This window comes from Phocoena sinus, chromosome 2, assembly GCF_008692025.1.
Source record: "Phocoena sinus isolate mPhoSin1 chromosome 2, mPhoSin1.pri, whole genome shotgun sequence".
Lineage (NCBI taxonomy): Eukaryota > Metazoa > Chordata > Mammalia > Artiodactyla > Phocoenidae > Phocoena > Phocoena sinus.
In genome coordinates this window covers 145,254,431-145,277,265 of record NC_045764.1, presented here as the reverse complement: position 1 = coordinate 145,277,265, position 22,835 = coordinate 145,254,431, and the positions used below count along the sequence as shown (strand labels likewise).

Genomic DNA, 22,835 nt, shown 5'->3' with positions numbered 1-22,835 from the left:
GTCCATACGTTTGTTCTCTACATCTGTGACTCTATTTCTGCCCTGCAAACCGGTTCATCTGTACCATTTTTCTAGGTTCCACATATATGAGTTAATATACGATATTTGTTTTTCTCTTTCTGACTTACTTCACTCTGCATGACAGTCTCTAGATCCATCCACATCTCAACAAATGACCCAATTTCGTTTCATTTTATGGCTAAGTAATATTCCATTGTATATATGTACCACAGCTTCTTTATCCATTCATCTGTTGATGGACACTTAGGTTGCTTCCATGACCTGGCTATTGTAAATAGTGCTGCAGTGAACATTGGGGTGTATGTGTCTTTTTGAATTATGGTTTTTTCTGGGTATATACCCAGTAATGGGATTGCTGGGTTGTATGGTAGTTCTCTTTTTAGTTTTTTTAAGGAACCTCCATACTGTTCTCCATAGTGGCTGTATCAGTTTACATTCCCACCAACGGTGCAAGAGGGTTCCCTTTCTCCAAACCCTCTCCAGCATTTGTTGTTTGTAGATTTTCTGATGATGCCCCTTCTAACTGGTGTGAGGTGATACCTCATTGTACTTTTGATTTGCATTTCTCTAATAATCAGTAATGTTGAGCAGTTTTTCATGTGCTTCTTGGCCATCTGTATATCTTCTTTGGAGAAATGTCCATTTAGGTCTAATGCCCATTTTTCGATTGGGTTGTTTGTTTTTTTAATGTTGAGCTGCATGAGCTGTTTATATATTTTGGAGATTAATCCTTTGTCTGCTGATTCATTTGCAAATATTTTCTCCCATTCTGAGGGTTGTCTTTTTGTCTTGTTTGTAGTTTCCTTTGCTTTGCAAAAGCTTATAAGTTTCATTAGGTCCCATTTGTTTATTTTTGTTTTTATTTCCGTTACTCTAGGAGGTGGATCAAAAAAGATCTTGCTGGGATTTATGTCAAAGAGTGTTCTTCCTATGTTTTTCTCTAAGAGTTTTATAGTGTCCAGTCTTACATTTAGGTCTCTAATCCATTTTGACTTTATTTTTATGTATGGTGTTATGCAGTATTCTAATTTCATTCTTTTACATGTAGCTGTCCAGTTTTCCCAGCACCACTTATTGAAGAGACTGTCTTTTCTCCATTGTATGTCCTTGCCTCCTTTGTCATAGATTAGTTGACCATAGGTGCATGGGTTTATCTCTGGGCTTTCTATCCTGTTCCATTGACCTATATTTCTGTTTTTGGGCCAGTACCATACTATCTTGATTACTGTAGCTTTGTAGTATAGTCTGAAGTCAGGGAGTCCGATTCTTCCAGCTCCGTTTTTTTCCCTCAAGACTGCTTTGGCTATTTGGGGTTTTTTGTGTCTCCATACAAATTTTAAGATTTTTTTGTTCTAGTTCTGTAAAAAATGCCATTGGTAATTTGATATGGATTGCATTGAATCTGTAGATTGCTTTGGGTAGTATAGTCATTTTCACAATTTGATTCTTCCAGTCCAAGAACATGGTATATCTCTCCATCTGTCTGTATCATCTTTAATTTCTTTCATCAGTGTCTTATACTTTTCTGAGTACAGGTCTTTTACCTCCTTAGGTACGTTTATTCCTAGGTATTTGATTCTTTTTGTTGCAATGGTGAATGGGATTGTTTCCTTAATTTCTCTTTCAGATTTTTCGTTGTTAGTTTATAGGAATGCAAGAGATTTCTGTGCATTAATTTTGTATCCTGCAACTTTACCAGATTCATTGATTAGCTCTAGTAGTTTTCTGGTGGCATCTTTAGGATTCTCTGTGTATAGTATCATGTCATCTGCAAACAGTGACAGTTTTACTTCTTCCTTTCCAATATGTATTCCTTTTATTTCTTTTTCTTCTCTGATTGCCGTGGCTAGGACTTCCAAAACTATGTTGAATAATAATGGCGAGAGTGGACATCCTTGTCTTGTTCCTGATCTTAGAGGAATTGCTTTCAGTTTTTCACCATTGAGAATGATGTTTGCTGTGGGTTTTTCGTATATGGCCTTTATTATGTTGAGGTAGGTTCCCTCTGTGCCCACTTTCTGGAGAGTTTTTATCATAAATGGGTGTTGAATTTTGTCAAAAGCTTTTTCTGCATCTATTGAGGTGATTGTAAGGTTTTTTTTCTTCAATTTGGTAATATGGTATATCACTTTGGTTGATTTGCATATATTGAAGAATCCTTGCATCCCTGGGATAAATCCCACTTGATCATGGTGTTGTTGGATTCTGTTTGCTGAGGATTTTTGCGTCTATATTCATCAGTGATATTGCTCTGTAATTATCTTTTTTTGTAGTATCTTTGTCTGGTTTCGATATCAGGGTGATGGTGGCCTCATAGGATGAGTTTGTGAGTGTTCCTTCCTCTGCAATTTTTGGAATAGTTTGAGAAGGATGGGTGTTAGCTCTTCTCTGAATGTTTGATAGAATTCATCTCTGAAGCCATCTGGCCCTGGACTTCTGTTTGTTGGAAGATTTTAAATCACAGTTTCAATTTCATTACTTGTGATTGGTCTGTTCATGTTTTGTATTCCTTCCTGGTTCAGTCTTGGAAGGTTATACCTTTCTAAGAATTTGTCCATTTCTTCCAGATTGTCCATTTTATTGGCATCGAGTTGCTTGTAGTAGTCTCTTAGGATGCTTTGTATTTCTGCGGTGTCATAGCTTCTCCTATTTCATTTCTAATTTTATTGATTTGAGTCCTCTCCCTGTTTTCCTTGATGAGTCTGGCTAATGGTTTATCAATTTTGTCTTCACAGACAACCAGCTTTCAGTTTTATTGATCTTTGCCATTTTCTTTCTTTCTTTTTTTTTGCGGTACGCGTGCCTCTCACTGTTGTGGCCTCTCCCGTTGTGGAGCACAGGCTCCGGACACGCAGGCTCAGTGGCCATGGCTCATGGGCCCAGCCGCTCCGCGGCATGCAGGATCTTCCCGGACCGGGGCATGAACCCGTGTCCACTGAATCGGCAGGTGGACTCTCAACCACTGCGCCACCAGGGAAGCCCCTGCCATTTTCTTTGTTTCTATTTCATTTATTTCTAGTCTGATCTTTATGATTTCTTTCCTTCTGCTAACTTCGGGTTGGTTTGTTCTTTCTCTGGTTCCTTTAGGTGTAAGCTTAGATTGTTTATTTTAGATTTTTCTTGTTTCTTGAGGTAGGCTTGTATTGATATTAACTTCCCTCTTAGAACTGCTTTTGCTGCATCCCATAGGTTGTGGATCGTCGTGTTTTCATTGTCATTTGTCTCTAGGTGTTTTTTAATTTCCTCTTTGATTTCTTCAGTGATCTTTTGGTTATTTAGTAATGTATTGTTTAGCCTCCATGTGTTTGTGTTTTTTACGTTATTTTCCCCTGTAATTGATTTCTAATCTCATAGCGTTGTGGTCAGAAAAGATGCTTGATATGATTTCAGTTTTGTTAAGTTTACTGAGGCTTGATTTGTGACCCAAGATGTGATGTATCCTTGAGAATGTTCCGTGTGCACTTGAGACGAAAGTGTAATCTGCTCTTTTTGGATGGAATGTGCTATAAATATCAATTAAATCTATCTGGTCTACTGTGTCATTTAAAGCTTGTGTTTCCGTATTAATTTTTGTTTGGATGATCTGTCCATTGGTATAAGTGAGGTGTTAAAAGTCCCCCGCTATTATTGTGTTACTGTCGATTTCCTCTTTTATAGCTGTTAGCAGTTGCCTTATGTATTGAGGTGCTCCTATGTTGGGTGCATATAGATTTATAATTGCTATATCTTCTTCTTGGATAGATCCCTTCATCATTATATAGTGTCCTTCCTTGTCTCTTTTTTTTTTTTTTTTTTTTTTTTTAAATATTTCAGTTTATTAACTCCTCCCCATGGTCACTTTTTTTTTTTTAGATGTTGGGGGTAGGAGTTTATTAATTAATTTATTTTTGCTGGGTTGGGTCTTCGTTTCTGTGCGAGGGCTTTCTTTAGTCGTGGCAAGCGGGGGGCCACTCTTCATCACGGTGCGCAGGCCTCTCACTATCGCGGCCTTTCTTGCTGCGGAGCACAGGCTCCAGACGCGCAGGCTCAGTAGGTGTGGCTCACGGGCCCAGCCGCTCCGCGGCATGTGGGATCCTCCCGGACCGGGGCACGAACCCGTGTCCCCTGCATCGGCAGGCGGACTCTCAACCACTGCGCCACCAGGGAAGCCCCCTTCCTTGTCTCTTTTAACATTCTTTATTTTAAAGTCTATTTTATCTGATATGAGTATTGCTACTCCAGCTTTCTTTTGATTTCCATTTGCATGGAATATCTTTTCCCATCCCTTCACTTTCTGTGTATATGTGTCCCTAGGGCTGAAGTGGGTCTCTTGTAGACAACTTGTATATGGGTCTTGTTTTTGTATCCATTCAGCCAGCCTGTGTCTTTTGGTTGGAGCATTTAATCCATTCACATTTAAGGAAATTATCGTTATGTATGTTCCTATTACCATTTTCTTAATTGTTATGGGTTTGTTTTTTAGGTCCTTTTCTTTTCTTGTGTTTCCCACTTAGAGAAGTTCCTTTAGCATTTGTTGTAGAGCTGGTTTGGTGGTCCTAAATTGTCTTAGCTTTTGCTTGTCTGTAAAGCTTTTGATTTCTGTCAAATCTGAATGAGATCCTTGCTGGGTAGAGTAATCTTGGTTGTAGGTTCTTCCCTTTCATCACTTTAAATATATCATGCCACTCCCTTCTAGCTTGTAGAGTTTCTGCTGAGAAATCTGTTAACCTTATGGGAGTTCCCTTGTATGTTATTTGTCATTTTTCCCTTGTTGCTTTCAATAGTTTAATTTTCGTCAGTTTGATTTCTGTGTGTCTCGGCATGTTTCTCCTTGGGTGTATCCTGCCTGGGACTCTCTGCACTTCCTGGACTTGTGTGGCTATTTCCTTTCCCATGTTAGGGAAGTTTTCTACTATAATCTCTTGAAATATTTTCTCAGGTCCTTTCTCTCTCTCTTCTCCTTCTGGGACCCCTATAATGCAAATGTTGTTGTGTTTAATATTGTCCCAGAGGTCTCTTAGGCTGTGTTCATTTCTTTTCATTCTTTTTTCTTTATTCTGTTCCACAGCAGTGAATTCCACCATTCTGTCTTCCAGGTCACTTATCTATTCTTCTCCCTCAGTTATTCTGCTGTTGATTCCTTCTAGTGTAGTTTTCATTTCAGTTATTGTATTGTTCATCTCTGTTTGTTTTTTCTTTAATTCTTCTAGGTCTTTGTTAAACACTTCTTGCATCCTCTCAATCTTTGCCTCCATTCTTTTTCAGAGGACCTGGATCATCATCACCATCATTATTCTGAATTCTTTTTCTGGAAGGTTTCCTATCTCCACTTCATTTAGTTCTTTTTCTGGGGTTTTATCTTGTTCCTTCATCTGGTACATAGCCCTCTGCCTTTTCATCTTGTCTATCTTTCTGTGAATGTGGTTTTTGTTCCACAGGCTGCAGGATTGTAGTTCTTGCTTCTGCTGTCTGCCCTCTGGTGGATCTTGGCTGTCTTCTAAAGTCTCCTTCTTCCTTAACACTGCATGTTCTACGCTTACTTACTTCAACTATGTGACTAACTTCACACCTCCTTTACTCTAATTAAGAGTGGGTATACAAACTGTGGTTACCAAGTTGGTTCCTCTTCTCCATTAATCTAACTAAAAGTACAAATAATATATATGTGTTTACTGAGCCTGTGGTTTTGAGTTTGATTTCTGCTGAAAGTATGCTGCTTGAGTATGGCTGAATTTCAGCCAACAGAAATAGGTATCTTTCCTTATAATTATACCTGGGGAGAAAATATCCATGCTTGGGACACAGATAATGTGCTTCAGAATAAAGTGCCTTTTGGAAGAAGGTTTAAACAGTGTAACATGGGCGATCTGCCCAGAGAGCACTGTAAGTCATTTGGAAGCACTTTTGACAGTAAAATGAAGCATAGTGTTATTGCAGGTTAAGTTTACTTCTGTCACCAGCAGCTTCACTCTGCTTCTGTGTAAAAGGTGTTTTCTTTCCAAGCTTGTACACTGACTGGATGAACAAGGAGGGTTACTCTTCAGGTTCTGGTCTTGGATTCCACTTGCTCTTCACCTCAGCTTTTCTAGGTCAGGGATTTATGGAAAGCATTGACAACAGTAGTTCGTCACTTTAGTTGTCTGCTCTTCCCATGCCTGCATGTTTGCACTTGCTTTGCCACCTTGCACCTCAGTCCTTGCACTTTGTAGTGTTAGACGCCCGAGATTCTATCATGTACCTCTCAGGATACAGAGTTGATATGCAATGGAGATCAGGTCTATGTGCTTTGAGTACTATTTTCCTGTTAGGGCCAATCTTAAGGGAGTTATATTCCAGAGGGCTGGGGCATGTAGAAATCAATGAGAAAATGGCATCTGAAGTAACTGACAAGCTTATAATATATCCAAGTAGCAGAGATTATATTGGCAGCAAGGCTGATTTCCATCTTCCCTTTTGCCTCTGCTGGGGCTCCTGCGGTTGATAAAGTGAGGTAAGATTACCTTAAATGGTTGATCACGTAACTCCTTAGGTCCCCTGCCTTTGCTGGGGTCCTTTATAACTAAGATGACCATATATCCTGGTTTACTTGGGACCATCCCAGCATCCTAGTACAATTATTAGTGCTCCTTTCATTCTTGAGAAGGTCCTAGTTCGGATTATAAGTCACATGGCCACCTGCTCATGATTGTCCGAGTTGTCTGGCACTCAGGTAGAACCAAAGCCCTAGTCTCTTAACTCCTCCCATTCACTGTTGAATGCCTCTGCTGGAAAAGCTTCCAAGCCCCCATTCTCCCCACGTCAGGTCTTTCAACTGCCACTTTTAAGGTACTAAATTGAATCTGAGAGGCAGAGTGGTTGGTTAGTCATTTGTCTCCTCCTTGTCCTCTTATTAGAAAGAAAAACAAACAAAAAGGCTAAAACCATTTAGAAAATGCTGGATCCAGAGGCTAGTAAGTTACACTTTCCTTTCTATATACTTCTTATAGTTCTTGTTCTACTGTTGACTTGCTGTACATTCTTTTCTCTTTCTTTTTTTCTTTTTAAGTCTTCCTGTGGGTTGATGTTTTTGCAGAGTTGATTTTGAGGAAAGATGTTTTGACGAATGATTCTCCACTGAGTTGGAGTTTTTTTCCTATGGTGTTTTTAACCCAAAGTGATATAATACTAAAACCATGCTAAAGGCTTAGTTTTGTGGAGTATCTATCTAGCACCATATACATTTGGAATAAAAGTTGACCCCCTCAAGTGTATAGGTTGGCCCGGCGAAGAGTTTTCAGGGATTGTAGTTTTTCAGATATGTGGGCAGTTGGCTGTAGAATATCTTCGGTGTTGTGTAATGTCATCATTAAAGAAGTTTAAGAGATCTGGCCTAGAGTCCTGATTTCACCCTTCTGTGATCTTAGGCTGCTGATGTTCTCCCTCTGTGGAATCATACAGTTTTATTGCTGGAAAGGACTAATGATCATCTAATTGAAGCCTTTAATTTTACATATAAGGGCATAAAGGAGCAAAGAGGTCAAGTGATTAGCCCAGTAGCTCACAACTAGTAAGTGGTACAAGCAAGATTAAAATCTGGGTCTTCTGACCTGGTCCCTCAGTGCGGAAAATTATGAGGTTCTGCATTTATAAAGGACTTACTCAAGTAAGTGGCTTACTTCACCAGTACATTCTGTCTGCAGTTTTATTGTCTCTGAACATGGTTGTTTTGATTAAGTTGGTAGTGCCTCATTATTTTGCAGATGAGTAGTAGAGATTTTCCAGGGTTGAGGCAGACTGTCACTGTGGCTGACTCTCCAGTTTTAGTTCTTAGCCTGCCTATACTTCCTTACTTTAAAAGGTTTTCCAAGAACATTACTCAGAAGAAGGAATTTTTGCAAATCCAGATACCCGTCAGAATCTTATTACACAACTTTCCTCATTCTGAATTTCCATTCAAGTCTTGTATCTAAATTCCGGTTGTATCTTTCATGTTACTCCTTAAAGCCAAGTGACTAATTGGAGTCTCTGAGGATTTGTTTCTTTCTTTTAGGTATCTTAACCATGTTTGATGGCCTAGTACAGATGTCTTATCGCTTGCTGCCATAGGTGGCTGAAGCATGTTTTGCCTTAGACATACTGGCAAGAAACAACTGAAATTGGCATGTTTGGCAACCAGGTTCAAGCAGCCCTTGATTTTAGTCTCAGAGTTGACCTCTCTGTTTATACCTACTCTTGGGTGGATATTGTGTACCTTCCTGGAAGGACTAAGCATTGGTGCCTGCTTTGGTTCAATTTTTAGAAATCGCCCAAGAAGAGAAAAGAAAGCTTTATTATGTTGTTACTGTTGCTTATGCAAGGAATTTTGCAGAAGTTATGCAGGCAATCTTCTTATTTAAAAAAAGAAAAACTTAAAAATCAGAAACTTCTCAGATTGAATGAAGAGCATCTGTGCTTTAATGAGGAGAGTGTATTGTGGAGGTTAGTTCTGTAGGGCAGAAGAAGTGAGACTGGACATGAAGACAGTCTGTGGTCTGGGAGTACCTCAAAATAAATGCATCATCCACTATCATAACTTCCCTGTAAATCCTTACTGTTGTTGAGGATCTGTTTTTAGCCCTAGCTCTATTTGAGGATCTTTTTGTTCTTTGATATTTTACGAATTCCATACTTTACTGTTGAGAATTTCCTGTTGAATCATACAAGTTATCAGAATATGGCACTTATGAGACAGACTTCCCACTTAATTCTTAAGTTTTTAAAATGTCATGTATTAATTATGGGAAATTTGGAAAATACATATTTAAAGAAAGAAGTATCCCACCTACATAGGATGACCATTTTAGACACCTGGGACATATTTTGTTTAGACTTTTTTGTATTTAAATGTACATATTTTAAAAATAAAATTGGAATTAGGCCATCTCTGCTGTTTTATCTTTTTTTCTTAGTATTGACATTTTTTTTCATATGTCATTGAGTATTTTCAAAAGCAGAGTCTCTCAACCTCAACACTATTGATGTTTTGTGCCGAATGGTTCTTTGTTATAGGCGGCTGTCCTGGGCATTGTAGGACATTTTGCAGCATCCCTGGCCTAAGACTATATGTGTATACCAGTGGCAGCTCCCCAGTTGTGACAACCAAAAATGTCTCCAGGTATTGCTGAATACTCCGTGGCGGGGGCAATATCACCTGGTTGAGAACCACAATTCTAAAGCAAAAATTTTCAAACTCTTTGGCTTCAGTGAAAAAGACAAATAACATTTTAGTGTTACTGTGAAAGTAGTTTTGACTTAGCAGGCTTCCTGGGGTTTGTGGAGCATACTTCAAGAACTGTTCTAATGTATGATATATTATGGCAGCACTGTATCCTGTCAAGGGCCTACATCAGGATTTAACCAGTTCCCTCTCATTCTATTTATTTTTTGCTTTTATCACAATTCTTATAACTAAACCTTTGCAAAAACTTTTTTTTTTCCTGAGAATAAAATCTTAGAAATGGGATTCTGGATCAAAGTTTTTTTATAATTTATAAAATACATTTGATATATATTTGTCCTCTGAGATGGTTGAATTAATTTATTTATAGTTGTACCACTGTATTATTAGACTGCATCATGGCTATTGTTGGGCATCATTTAATCTTTGCTATTCAGTCAATATGTGAAGATGGTATTAAAATTTTTTATTACTGAAGTTCTCATATAACTGGACTTGATTATTAGTGAGGCTGAATATTTTTGTCTTAAGTTTTGGCCATTTTGTAGTCTTCCTTTAGGCTGATTACAGTGTAACTGATAAGATTGCAGCTTTCTTTGTTAAAATGGTCACATTCTCCTAATGCCTTTAGAGATTAATCCCTAGTTACTCTGTTTGTGTTTGAGTGTGTGTCAAATCACAACCTCAGGTTTAGAGTCCCCCTCTTAAGGAGATAGGTAGTAGAGGTGCCTGGTAAACTATTCTCTAAATTTCAGAAGTTTGAGCCCCACCCTTTTGACTTTTGTCACATTTAAGGGGTATCATCTGTGCTATTTAACATTTTTTTCTAAATTGGCTCCTTAAAACAATATTTGAAAGGAAACTTTATATTATTATAATGTCTATGAAATCATGGGTTTAATGGTCTAGGTTTCTTTTTCCTAATACACATTAAAATACATAATTGTTAAAATCATTTCTCTACTTTCTGAAATCATCCAGTGGCCTCTGCTTACTACACTTTAGGAAGAACAGGTGCTTTGGAATCAGACATCTTGGATTTGAATCTCACTTTGCCTCTAACTGATGGTGTGCTCTTGGATAGGCGAGTTTACCTCTTTGTGCCTTAGTTTCTTCATTGGCAGAAAGGGGATGTTGGAGAAGATGATCTGTTAGGTGTCTTCCAACTCTACTCTGTGATTCTGATGTGTATTCCTTTCTCTATTTCTGCTCAGGAATTTGAGACATTGTCTAGGGGTTGGTGTGCTGGCTTAGGATTTAAAAACCCTAGTTCTGTTAAACCCCACTGCTACTAATCATTTAATTTTAGAGAAACTATTTTATTTCCTAGGGTTCTAGCTGTCTCTTTAGGGTGTTGCTGCTACTTTAATTTCTGCTTCTCATTTAATGTCAGGTGATTCAAGCAAGGAGTCAAGGCTTCCATCATCGAGGCACACCAGTGCCTCACCCTTCACATCCTTAAAATGGGGATAATGTTTCTGCCTTACTTGCCTAATTGGACATGTGGAAAAATGAAATAATAGGTAGATGAGTAGAATCAGTTTTTAGGAAAAAGGTACTAGGTAAGAGCAGCTTATTAGCAGAAATATCACTCCTGTGGCTACTTCTGTAGTGAAGAGCAAACTTGTGTGATACCACCTCTCCTTATCTCTCCATACCTGCCTGCACTTGCCATTTGATTTTTTTTTTTTTATTTCCTGATTTAGGAAGTACCATTGGACCCCAGTTTTGTGACCTTGGGCAAATCACCCCATTTTAACTTATCCATGGGCTAATTGCAGCCTGCACTGAGGCCTGCATTCAGCCTGCAAAAATCAGGTTGCTATCTTCTCTTAAAAAATTGGAAGATCTGGCTGACTTAAGCCTGCACTCTGCTGTGGCAGTAACTGGCTGGAGCTGAGTAGTGGCTTTCCTTTAAAAAGGGTTGTGTAACCTCTAGTCTGCTATTTAATCTGGCAGGTTTCACTCATTTGCTTTGCTACCTGGCCCCTGTTGTACTTGAGAGGCTGGATTGTATTGTGGTAAGGAGCATTGTCTCTAGAGACAGATTACCTGGATTCAGATCTCAACTTCCATTCTTGGTAGCTGTGCACCTTCAGGTTATTTAGTTTTTCTGTAGTTTCATCTGTATAATAAGGATAACACTATCTGCTTCATAGGGCTGTTAAGAGGATTTGAAGAGCCACTACATGTAAAACCCTTAGGATAGTCCCTGACCCAGAGTAAATTTAGCTGATGTTAGCTATTGTTGGAGTTCAAATAGCATAATAATTAGCTAACATTTATCTAGCTTGTATTGTGTATCAGGCAGTGGGCCAAGCCCTTCACACAGATCTATCATTGATCCTAACATAACACTATAGAATAGAGAGTTATTTTTTCAGTTTTGCAGATGAGAGGGTACAATTTAGAGTGGTTAAGTAACCTGTCTAAAGGTACATGGCTAGTAAGTGGGTAGTAACACTGACAGTTGAACCTATGTTTTTTTTAATTAATTTATTTTAAATTAATTTTTATTGGAGTATACTTGCTTTACAATGTTGTGTTAGTTTCTACTGTAGAGCAAAGCTAAGCCTGTGGTTTTGAATGCTATGCTGTGCTGCCTCACACTACATCCATCTCTAAAGTAGGTTTAATTGCAGAATTGGCATGCTTGGGTAAACGGAGATTAGTGCTCTTAATGTTTTTGTAAGTGATTTGAGGAGAGAATGCATATAAATAGCCCCAATTTATATATCACATTAGTTCCTTCAAGTAGTGGAATGCCAAACCAATGGAAATAAACTGCAGGCAACTCTTTGGGTGGAATGAGTGAGCAGAAGAGTGATAACTGAATTTCAGGGTAGGTAAGTATAAAATAATACATAAAGAAAAATAACAGACTGTTTGTAGAATGATGTGCTCCAAGATATTCAGTAAGAGAATCATTTTAGTCTATTATTTGAAGGTAGAAATGGCCAACATATATTTCATACCCATTAGGATAGCTATTATCAAAAAACCAAAAAATCAAAAGCAGAAAATAACAAGTGTTGATGAGACGTGGAAAATTGGAACCCTGTGCATTGCTGGTGGGAATGTAAAACGATACAGCTGCTGTGGAAAACAGTATGGCAGTTCCTCAGAAAATTAAACATAGAATGTTACCATATGATCCAGGAATTTCATTTTTGGGTGTATACCCAAAAGAATTGAAAGCAGGAACTTGAACAGGTATCTGTACAGCCATGTTCATAATAGCATTACTCACAATTGCCAAAAAAGTGGGAGCAATCTAAATGTCTGTCAACAGATTAATTGATAAAATGTGGAATATACATCCAAAAGAATATTATTCAGCCTTAAAAAAGGAATGAAATTCGGGACTTCCCTGGTGGTCCAGTGCTTAAGAATCTGCCTTCCAATGCAGGGACGTGGGTTTGATCCCTGGTCAAGGAACTAAGATCCCACATGTTGCGGGGCAGCTAAGCAGCGCGCTCTAGAGCCCACGCGCCACAACTAGAGAGAAGCCCATGCACCACAACAAAGATCCCGCATGCTGCAACTAAGACCCTATGCAGCCAAACAAATTAATTTTTTTTTTTAAATCCAGTCTTTTTTTTCAAAAAAGGAATGAAATTCTGGTACATGCAGCAACATGGATAGACCTTGAAGACATTATGCTAAATGAAATAAGCTAGTCATAAAAGAACAAATATTGTATGAGTCCATTCATATGAGGTACCTAGAGTCTCAGTCAAATTTATAGAGACAGAAATGGTGTCTGTAGAGGTTGAATGGTGGTTGCCAGGGGAGGGGGGAGGCAGGAATGAACAGCTGATATTTAATGGATATGGAATTTCAGTTTGGGAAGATGAAAAGTTCTGGATGGATGGTGCTTTTCTTCCCTGCGTAAAGCTGTGAAACATCCTCACTTGGAATTGTAAGTAGTGTTCTGGCCTCTTGCACTTTGGTAGAAAGGATACACCTTGGTTTTAGGCTCCAGGCCTAGCTTCTTAGATTGTTAGCAAGTCATTTTGTCTCTCTGATCCTCATCTGGAAAAAGGGTTATATAATCCTTATCTCGCAAGTGAAGATATATGTGAATAAACTTTTATACAAAAGTTAATTATTTTCAACTTTGGGGAAATAACAAAACAGACTTATTTCTCATACACTGATGTAGCTGGGCTGTATGGCACATAGGCTGCACCTCTATATCTCCATGCTTCTTCTTAGAGCTCAGGGAGAGGTATGGTTGTCACAAAAAGAGGTTTGGCTCTGCAGAGTGGCGATTACACACATGGAGAAGAAGGAATAAATAGGCTGAGAAGAAAGCCAGGCTGCTTGATTTCCTTTAAATCTTTGCAGGTTAAAAAAATAAACAAAACTGCAGCAGTATAAAAGGGCATTAAGTAAAATTCCTATCCCCAAGAGTAACTTCTGTTAACCATTTTACATTTGCCCTTCCATGTACAAATTTGTGTATTCTTTTGTTTTATTAAAATACATCATGCTGTTCATACTCTAATGCCACCTAAAACAAGAGTTTGGAAGATTGGGACAAATTCATGGAGGATACTTAAGAGAAACTAGGATGTTTTAAGGAGTGTATATACCTAATAAATGACACACTGGGCTAATAAGTGCTTTTATATTTATTATCTCACCCAAACACATAACAACCCTGGGAGATAGTTGGCATTTTCTTCATTTTACAGTCATAAAATTGAAGCTAGAGTAGTAGAATAACTCACCTAGGACACATGGGTGGTGAAACCAGGATTTGAATCCAGACACTTTTATTCAAAAGCTTGCACTTCCTGTACCACCTTTGCTGCCTACAAAGATGGAACCCTAAACCCTGAATCTAATCCCACTGTGTCATTTTTTAAAAGAAAATGTTTTGAATAGTTAACACAGTCACTAACACTGCATCATAGTGATTATGCCATATCAGAAGAGACAGAGCTGCCTCATGCTTTTTTTTTTGCCTGCATAATACATAGTATATATATGAACAGTAAACTTTTTGCATTTTTAAAATTGTAGTACAATATACATAATACAAAATTTACCATTTTATTTTATTTTTTATTTTTTGGCCCTGCCACACAGCTTGTGTGATCTCAGTTCCCCGACCAGGGATTGAACCCAGGCCACCTCAGTGATAGCCCTGAATCCTCACCACTAGGCCACCACGGAACTCCTTTTTTTTAATTTACCGTTTTAACCATTTTTTTTTCTTTCTTTCTTTCTTTTTTTTTTTTTTTTCCGGTATGCGGGCCTCTCACTGTTGTGGCCTCTCCCATTGCAGAGCACAGGCTCCAGACGCGCAGGCTCAGCGGCCATGGCTCACGGGCCCAGCCACTCCACGGCATGTGGGATCTTCCCGGACCGGGGTGCGAACCCGTGTCCCCCACATCAGCAGGCGGACCCCCAACCACTGCGCCACCAGGGAAGCCCTTTAAGTTTTTTTTTTTTCTTTTTTCTTCATTTTAACCATTTTTAAGTGTACTGTTTAGTAGCATTAAGTACATTGACATTGTTGTACAACCATCACCACCATCCATCTCCAGAACTTTTTCATTTTGCAGAACAGAAACTCTGTACCCATTAAACAACAGCTCCCCATTGTTCCTCCCCCAGCCCCTGGCCCCCACCATTTCTACTTTATGTCTCTATGATTTGACTACTCTAGGTGCTTCATATAAGTGGAATCATACAGTTTTTGTCCTTTTGTGTTTGGCTGTTTTCACTGAACACTATTTGATGAGACTGAGTTTGCTGGACATGTAAATGTCTTTTGCTCTACAAACAGTGTTGTGCTGCAGGAGCATTTGATCCCGACTTTCAGAGCTCTCTCAGATCTGTCCTGTGCTTGGCTGACTTTGAGGAAACCCAAAGCAAATTCTTTCCTTCTGTGCCTCAGCTTTTCTGGACTTTTCTTATTTTAAGAAGAATGTTAAATAATTTCTTCTGTTAACAGCACGGTGTGAGAGCTTGCAGACTTTCTGCTTATAGCTCACAAGCCACTGGAAAAGAGTAATATTTAAATATAAAGTCTTTCTGTAACTACAGAGCTGCTGCCACAATGTGATTATAGTACATTTTAGGATGAATTGGTGAGTTTGATACAGAATTAAATCAACCCAAGATGACCAGCATAAGTAGCTGTATTCTCTTGGGATTCTCAACTGGGTTGAAGCTAAGCAGTGGTTTGTGAGGAAACCAGGCTTAGAAGGCCTGGCCTCTCCTTGTCCCTTGCCTGGCACTGACACTAAGCAGAAAGGTCTTGCCTTCCTAAGAGGTCCTGGTGCTCCCCCTGAAGTGTCTGAGAGGCCAACCCCACAAGCACCCAACCGCTGCCAGACTCACGGAGCTGGCTTAAAGGATCATACTCTTCACTTGGACTGTTTGCAGGTCAGACAGTCTCTCTCTGTGGGACTCTACAATACATCTTTGGTTTTTTGAACTGACCAGGTGACTCACAGAGACAGAACTGTAGAGCTTTTTTCATGTTCTAAACTGATTTATCCTTGCTTCACCAGCCCTCCTTTGTTTTGTGGGGTCAGAGTTTTGGGCACAGCTGTTCTGCTCTCTCTACTGGCTTAAAAGCAGCCCAGCAATTTCAGATTATGCCTCAGTTTGCACCGTTGGTGTTTTTTGCCAACACGTGGTTGAAAAGTGTCATCTTTACACAGGGCTCTTAATACCTTGCCTAAGGAAATGGGGGTGGGAGGGGCATGTGCACCTTCCATCTTCTGACACTGACCTTGAGGGCAAAGCAGAGGAAGCAGGCCCTGCCATAGCGATAATTTCTGCCTCAGTGATTCCAATCTTCTGTGGACTTGGGCTGTCATCATCATTTTAGGTACTAAGGACAAATCATTTTATTTTATTTTTAATTAATTAATTATTCATTTATTTAATTTTTGGCTGCATTGGGTCTTCGCTGCTGCACATGGGTTTTCTCTAGCTGCTGAGAGCAGGGGCTACTCTTTGTTGTGGTGCGCAGGCTTCTCATTTTGGTGGCTTCTCTTGTTGTGGAGCACGGGCTCTAGGTGCACGGGCTTCAGTAGTTGTGGCACACAGGCCTCAGTAGTTGTGGCTCGCGGGCTCTAGAGCACAGGCTCAGTAGTTGTGGCGCACGGGCTTAGTTTCTCTGCAGCATGTGGGATCTTCCCGGACCAGGGCTCGAACCTGTGTCCCCTGCATTAGCAGGCAGATTCTTAACCACTGCGCCACCAGGGAAGCCCCAGGACACATCATTTTAAATGATCTCAAGGCACTCTACAAATAACCATTCTTTTAAAATCAGAAAGAATTTATTTGGCAAAATTAAATCTAGAATGAGCATTAAAGATAATGCTGTCTGGATGATAGGGGAAGATCCTTTGGCTGAGAATGGTTATGACTTTGAGTGCATAGGTATAGATATTCTGTTTTCTTTTTTATTGAATTTTTTTTTTTTTTTTTTTTTAAGCTGCTGCAGTTCAAGAGAGGTTGTACTGCCTGCATAGGTCTTAATGAACAAACACAGAGGTGCCCTCAGTTATATTTCTTTGCTATGGGTATCCCAGCACATCCTGGAGAGTCTTATTTTCTTTTTCTATCATGAACATTAAAAAAAATATATTTATTTATTTTATGGAAATGTGCAAGCATATACAAAAATGTAGTGTACCCATCTACAACAATTATCAACATTTCATTAATCACCTATCCCCCTACTTTTTATTTTCTGCAATATTTTAAAGGAAATTACAGATTTTTGCCATTTCACCCACTTCAGAATGCACCCCTAACTGATAAGAACTTTTTTCTTTTTTAACATGACCACAGTACTGTTACTATATCTCATAGATGTAACAATGTCATGAAATATTTAAACATAAAGAAGAGAAGTATCAATCAGATTTGACAAAGTGTTGACAGTTTGTTAAATTTTCTTCCAATCTATTGTTTTTTTTTAAAGGAAATAAAACTTTACAGGTACATTTGAAGTCCCCTTTTGTTATTTGTGTGTTCATAAATAATATGGTATTGTTTTGCATATTTAAAACTATATACTTGATGTTTTCCTTTACATATCCTTCTGAAACTTGTTTTTATTACTTAATACTAGGTTTTCAAGATGTATTCATTTCAGTACACGTATCTGTAGCTCATTTTAAATGCTGTATAGTGTTCCATTGTGCTTAGACTTCATTCATGTTTGTATTCCATTCGGTTTTATCAGTTTATATATTGATGGATATTTATGTTATCTACCTTTTTTTTTTGCTATTATGAACAGTGAGGCAGTGAACATTCTTTTGTACATTTCTTTGTGCCATTTTATAAGAAGGTATCTAAATTATAATTTAATTTCCCTGATTACTACAGAGGTTGAGATCCTCTATAATCTCAACCGGCCATTTGGTTTTCCTCTTCTGTGAGTTGTCATATTTGCCTCTTTTCCTAGTTGTTTTCAAAGTTGATTTGTAGGAATTCTTTGTGTGTTCTTTATAATAAGCCATTATCGGTTTTGTGCATTGCTAGAATCTTTATAATTTCAGGAAAGCCTTTCCTGGTCCCTGTCCCTGCTCCTTCCGTTTACTCCACTTAAGTTGGTTTCTGTTTTTATTCCTGTGGTCCTTTGTTTTATTCTTACCTACTCATTTTTGAGTTGTGCTACCAAGTCAGAGAATCCTTTCAGTTGTCCATCAGCTGAATTTGCTTTGTCAGTTACGGTTTATTTTTCATTCTATAAGGCAAGCAACCCAGAGTAGTGGTTAAGAGAGTGGGGAGTCTTAACTGCTTGCTTTTGAATCTTGGCTCAACCACTTTACTTACTGTTGTGACCTTGGCAGATTACTTAACTCTCTTGTACTTGGCTTTATAATCTATAAAACCCATGCGAGTAGAGCTGTTATGATCCCAGTTTTGTATTTGATGAAACTCAGACTCAGGGAGATTAGATTAGAAACATGAGTAAGTTGAAGAAACATGTGGGCCTCTTTATCTTTTAATTTTTCACTTTTGATAGAGACGTGGGCACAGAGAAATATTTCTCTAAATATAAGATATAAAGTAACAAAAACAGTGCCAAGTCCCTGACCTGTGGCCTCAAGTGTTGGGGAAAAACAGTAAGAGTAGAGACTGTAGAACTAAAGTGCCCATGGCCTGTCTAAATCTGTTAATAGGGAGGAAAACCCCTTTATGCCATTTTTCATGAAAATAAAACAACAAAAACCCAAAGCTTATTTTCATGACCTTAACTTATAAGAGACATAGAATTTAGAAAACCATCCCAGGCCAGAGAACTCATAGTTGAATTAGGCAGATCATAAACACAGAACATTGTGGGCCATACTTAAGGGATCATTCCCTTAAGGGTTGACAGTGAAATACTTTGGAGGAGTACACAGGACTTGATTTTGACGGACAATGGAAGGAAGAAGGATCTCAAGAAACAAAGGAACTCAAGCAATGAAGGCAACTTCTTTCTAGGGGAGGGAGAATAAGTATGATTTGGCTACTATGTTTTCTACTGATTTTTTTTTCTACTAAAAGAGGAAATACGTTTATGGCAAAATGTCAAGTAGTAAAGGAAGGTATAAATTAAAACATAAAATTTTCCAATGGTATATACCCAAAGGAACTGAAAGTAGGGACTTGAACAGATATTTGTACATCCATATGCTCTTAGCAACGTTATTCACAATAGCCAAAAGATGGAAACAACCTAAATGTCCATAGATGGATGAATGGACTAAAAAAAATAACGGTATGTGTGTAATGAAATATTACTCAGCCTTACAAAGAATGAAATTCTGATAAGTGCTACAATATGGATGAACCTTGAAGACATTATGCTAAGTGAACAAGCCAGACACAAAAGGACAAATGTATGATTTCACTTATATGGGAGTACCTAGAGTAATCAAATTCATGGAGGCAGAAAGTAGAATGGTGGTTACTGAGCACTGGGGAGAGTTATTGTTTATTGGGTACAGAGTTTCAGTTTGGGATGATGTAAAAGTTCTGGAGATGGGTAATGGTGATGGTTGTACAACACTGCAAATATACTTAATGCCACTGAATTGTATGCTTATAAATGGTTAAAATAGTGCATTTTCTGCTATTCATATTTTACCACAATGTAAAGTCTCCAAACAATTCTAGCCTAGAGGTGGTGTCCACTAAAAACTTCTTTTGTAGCCATCTAGATTTGCAAATACAAGCATAGATATGCAAGCATAAGCATATTCATTCAATGTCTACTCTTTGGGACATTCATTTAGGTGCTGGGAATTCTGCAGTGAACAAAACTGACAAGGTTCCTGCTGTATTGGAGCTTTTTAAAAATTTGTTTTACACAAATGGATGTTGGTATGCATACTGTTTTACACCTCATTTTTTCCCCTAACAAAGACCTTTGGTCATCTTTCTGAGTTAGTTCTTAGAGATCTACTGATTGAATGGTTGCGTGGTATGCCCTTGTTATGGATGTGATATAATTTGTGGCTATTATATTGAATGGAGGAGGGGAGGCAGAGGTATAGAGCTTACTATGGCTTGCTGCCCATGTTTGCTCCTGTTGTAAGTTAAATTTTTATTCGGAATATAATATAGGTTTGTTGTAAAGAGTCAAGCAGGGCTTCCCCGGTGGCGCAGTGGTTGAGAATCTGCCTGCCAATGCAGGGGACGCGGGCTTGATCCCTGGCCCGGGAAGATCCCACATGCTGCGGATCAACTAAGCTCGTGTGCCACAACTACTGAGCCTGTGCTCTAGAGCCCGTGAGCCACAACTACTGAGCCTGCGTGCCACAACTACTGAAGCCCACACGCCTAGAGCCCACGCTCCACAATGAGAGAAGCCACTGCAATGAGAAGCCCGTGCACCGCAACGAAGAGTAGCCCCCGCTTGCCGCAACTAGAGAAAGCCCGCGTGCAGCAATGAAGACCCAACACAGCCATAAATAAATAAATAAATTAATTAATTAAAATAAAATAAAAAAGAGTCAAGCAGTGCCAAATCTATAAAGTAAAAGTAGAAACCCTCTTAATCTGTCCTCTACCTCTCTTTTAATCCTATTCCCTGGAAGTAGTAACCACTGTTTACAGCCCATTGTTCATCCTTCCAGATGTGTATAATGCGTTTGCAAATATAAATAATATGTAGAGCATGTATCTTCTCATTCTCCAGGAGCTGGCTCATGCAGTATAATATTGCTCATTCAACTCAGACTATTGAGAATTATGCAGAGGAAAGAGCTGGACTGAGCTTCATGAGAGCCAAGTTCTGTCTTAATCCTGCTACTGTGACAGGCAGTTCCTCCTCAGTTGTCATTTGTCTGGTGTCCCATAGTCAGTGAGATCACATCAAGGAGAGTGCTTTGGAAACTATTGTGGTATAAATACTAGCATATTTCGAGTTCTTTGATTGCAAGCAGTAGAAACCAACTCAGGTTCTGTTAGACAAAAAAAAGGTGGGGGGACATTAGTGGAAGGATTTTAGGTAGCAAATGAAGAAATATTTAAACAACTGGGTCTCTGGAAATTCAGAAATTTCTCTGTATGTGTTCAAGATGTAATTTCTGGGGAAAAGTGAGTGGCTTAGAGGCCATGTGTCTACTGATGGTTAAGGGGGTAGAGTTCTGGGTTTATGTGTCCCATCAGAATCTCACAGAGTTGGGGAGATGCAGTTTTGGAAAGTATGGGATTCAGGCTGGCAAAACCAAATGCCAGCCTTGAAATGTCAGCTCTTTTAACTCTAGATTCTTACTCACCTCTCAAGGAGGAGATGATCGCCGGGTTCTACTATGGCACATGGAACAAGCTATCCACTCCAGAGTTAAGCCCATACAGCTGAAAGGAGAGCATCATTCCAACATTTTTTGCCTGGCTTTCAACAGTGGGAACACCAAAGTATTCTCTGGAGGTGAGAAGGAGATTTCCCCTTGGGAAATTGTGGCTGGGATTTCAGATAAAGGAGTGCTAAAATTATTCCTTGATTTTCCTTCCTTTATCTCATTGAGTTGTGGAATTACTGTTTTCCCATAGCTTGTCTTCTCTGTATTACAGCAGTTTAGACACATGTATTAAACTAATGTCTGTCTGTCCTTTCTCTCCTTTGCTCTTGTTCTTTCTCTCTTTTTTGGTAGAAAACTTTTCACATTGCAGTCTGGTACACAGAAACATGTTAGAAAGAGTACTTAACCTTAGTATGTGTGGTACACTCTGATTTTTTTTTTTTTCTATTCTATTCTGTTTTGTTTTTAAAGATTTTAAAGGTTGTGACTCAAATTGGTGTTATGACCCATGGATGGCTCCTGTTTGAAAAAACGTTGTGTTGGGATATAATTGGAATGGCTTTTGCTCAAGCCAGCCTCTTGATGATGGCATCCATCAGTCACACTCCTTTCTGACCACTACATTTCTAGCCCTGACCTCTCTTCTGCACTGCAGATTTCCCCACTGAATATCTACCTTTGTTTTCCAAAAGTAATTTAAATCCAGCAGATCTAAAACTAAGATTATTAGTCCTTCTCCCCTGCACAATATTTCCTCTTGTTTCCTTGTTTCCCTTTCTTGGTTATTATCACCATTCAACTAATTATGTAAGTTGTTAGGTTTAACTTTTAAGAAACTGCTGACATTGGAGCATTTTCAGCTTACAAAAATGACAGTTTCATATGGTTCAGTCTAATAGAAATCTCAAAGTCAGCTTCAGACCTGCCTTTCTTTCATTTTCACATCTTGTATGTCACCAACTACACTGTCAGATCTATTTTGGAAGCCTCATATCCATCCTTTAGTTTCTGCTCTCTTGCTATACTGACTGCTCTGATTCAGGTCCTCATCTTTGGCCTGGACTACTGCAGTGTCCTGCTGTGATTTCTGCTACCGGTATCTAACTCTCCTTATTCATTGCTTATACGAGTTTTCTTCAACCATGTGGACCTTTGACCCTACATGTCCATCCACAGGATAAAGCCTCAATCCAGTCTGCCTATCTGGCCTCATCTTCCTCCCCTGCATCTTGTGCTCTAATTCACTAAATCACTTGTCATCTTAAGTGCTCTGTGCCTTTTGCCCATACTGTTCCTCCATAGGCCATGATTAATTGTCCAGACCCCACCAATTCCCATAAGTCTTCCATCGGTAAGAGTTTTGAGTTACTTGAGTTTCTATTCAAGTGTCTCCTTCCCCATAAAAATATTCCCCCTTTGTGCCATGTACTTTCACCCTGCTCATAAAGGACATAATTGCTCCTTTATCTGTGTTCCCATTGTAGAGCATATCGCTACAATAAGATAACCCGTCTTGTCACTATTAGTTGTTTGTGCAGGTGGACTGTGAATTCCTCAATCTTATTCATTCCTTTCGTATCCTCAGCACCTCACTCTGTGCCTGTTACCTAAAAGGCATTAGTATGGGTTTGATTTACTTGGTATGAACCCACCATAGAGTTACAGTGAGGACTTTAAGATGACCTGGCCACATCTCTACTGCTTATGCTTTTAGCATAGAGTGGGAAATTTTTTTACTGTCTTCATTTTGGGATTTTTATTTTTTGGCTATATAAACCATTTGAAGGCAGGACTACACATATCGTGGATGCAGTGTTTTTAGATTCCTTGAGAAATGCAAGAGAAAAAAGTTGTGGATA

The 22,835-nt window shown here is 38.9% G+C and overlaps 1 protein-coding gene across 2 annotated transcripts in view; it reads left to right on the top strand.

Moving 5' to 3' along the window:
• Window positions 1-22,835, top strand: part of DCAF5 (DDB1 and CUL4 associated factor 5) — a 100,127-nt gene that overhangs the window by 7,114 nt on the left and 70,178 nt on the right. For both annotated transcript variants that reach the window (XM_032623679.1, XM_032623678.1), the window contains exon 2: window positions 20,961-21,104. In XM_032623679.1, the coding sequence (XP_032479570.1) occupies window positions 20,993-21,104 (112 nt within the window). In that variant the 5' untranslated portion in view covers window positions 20,961-20,992. The remainder of the gene's footprint in view (window positions 1-20,960; window positions 21,105-22,835) is intronic.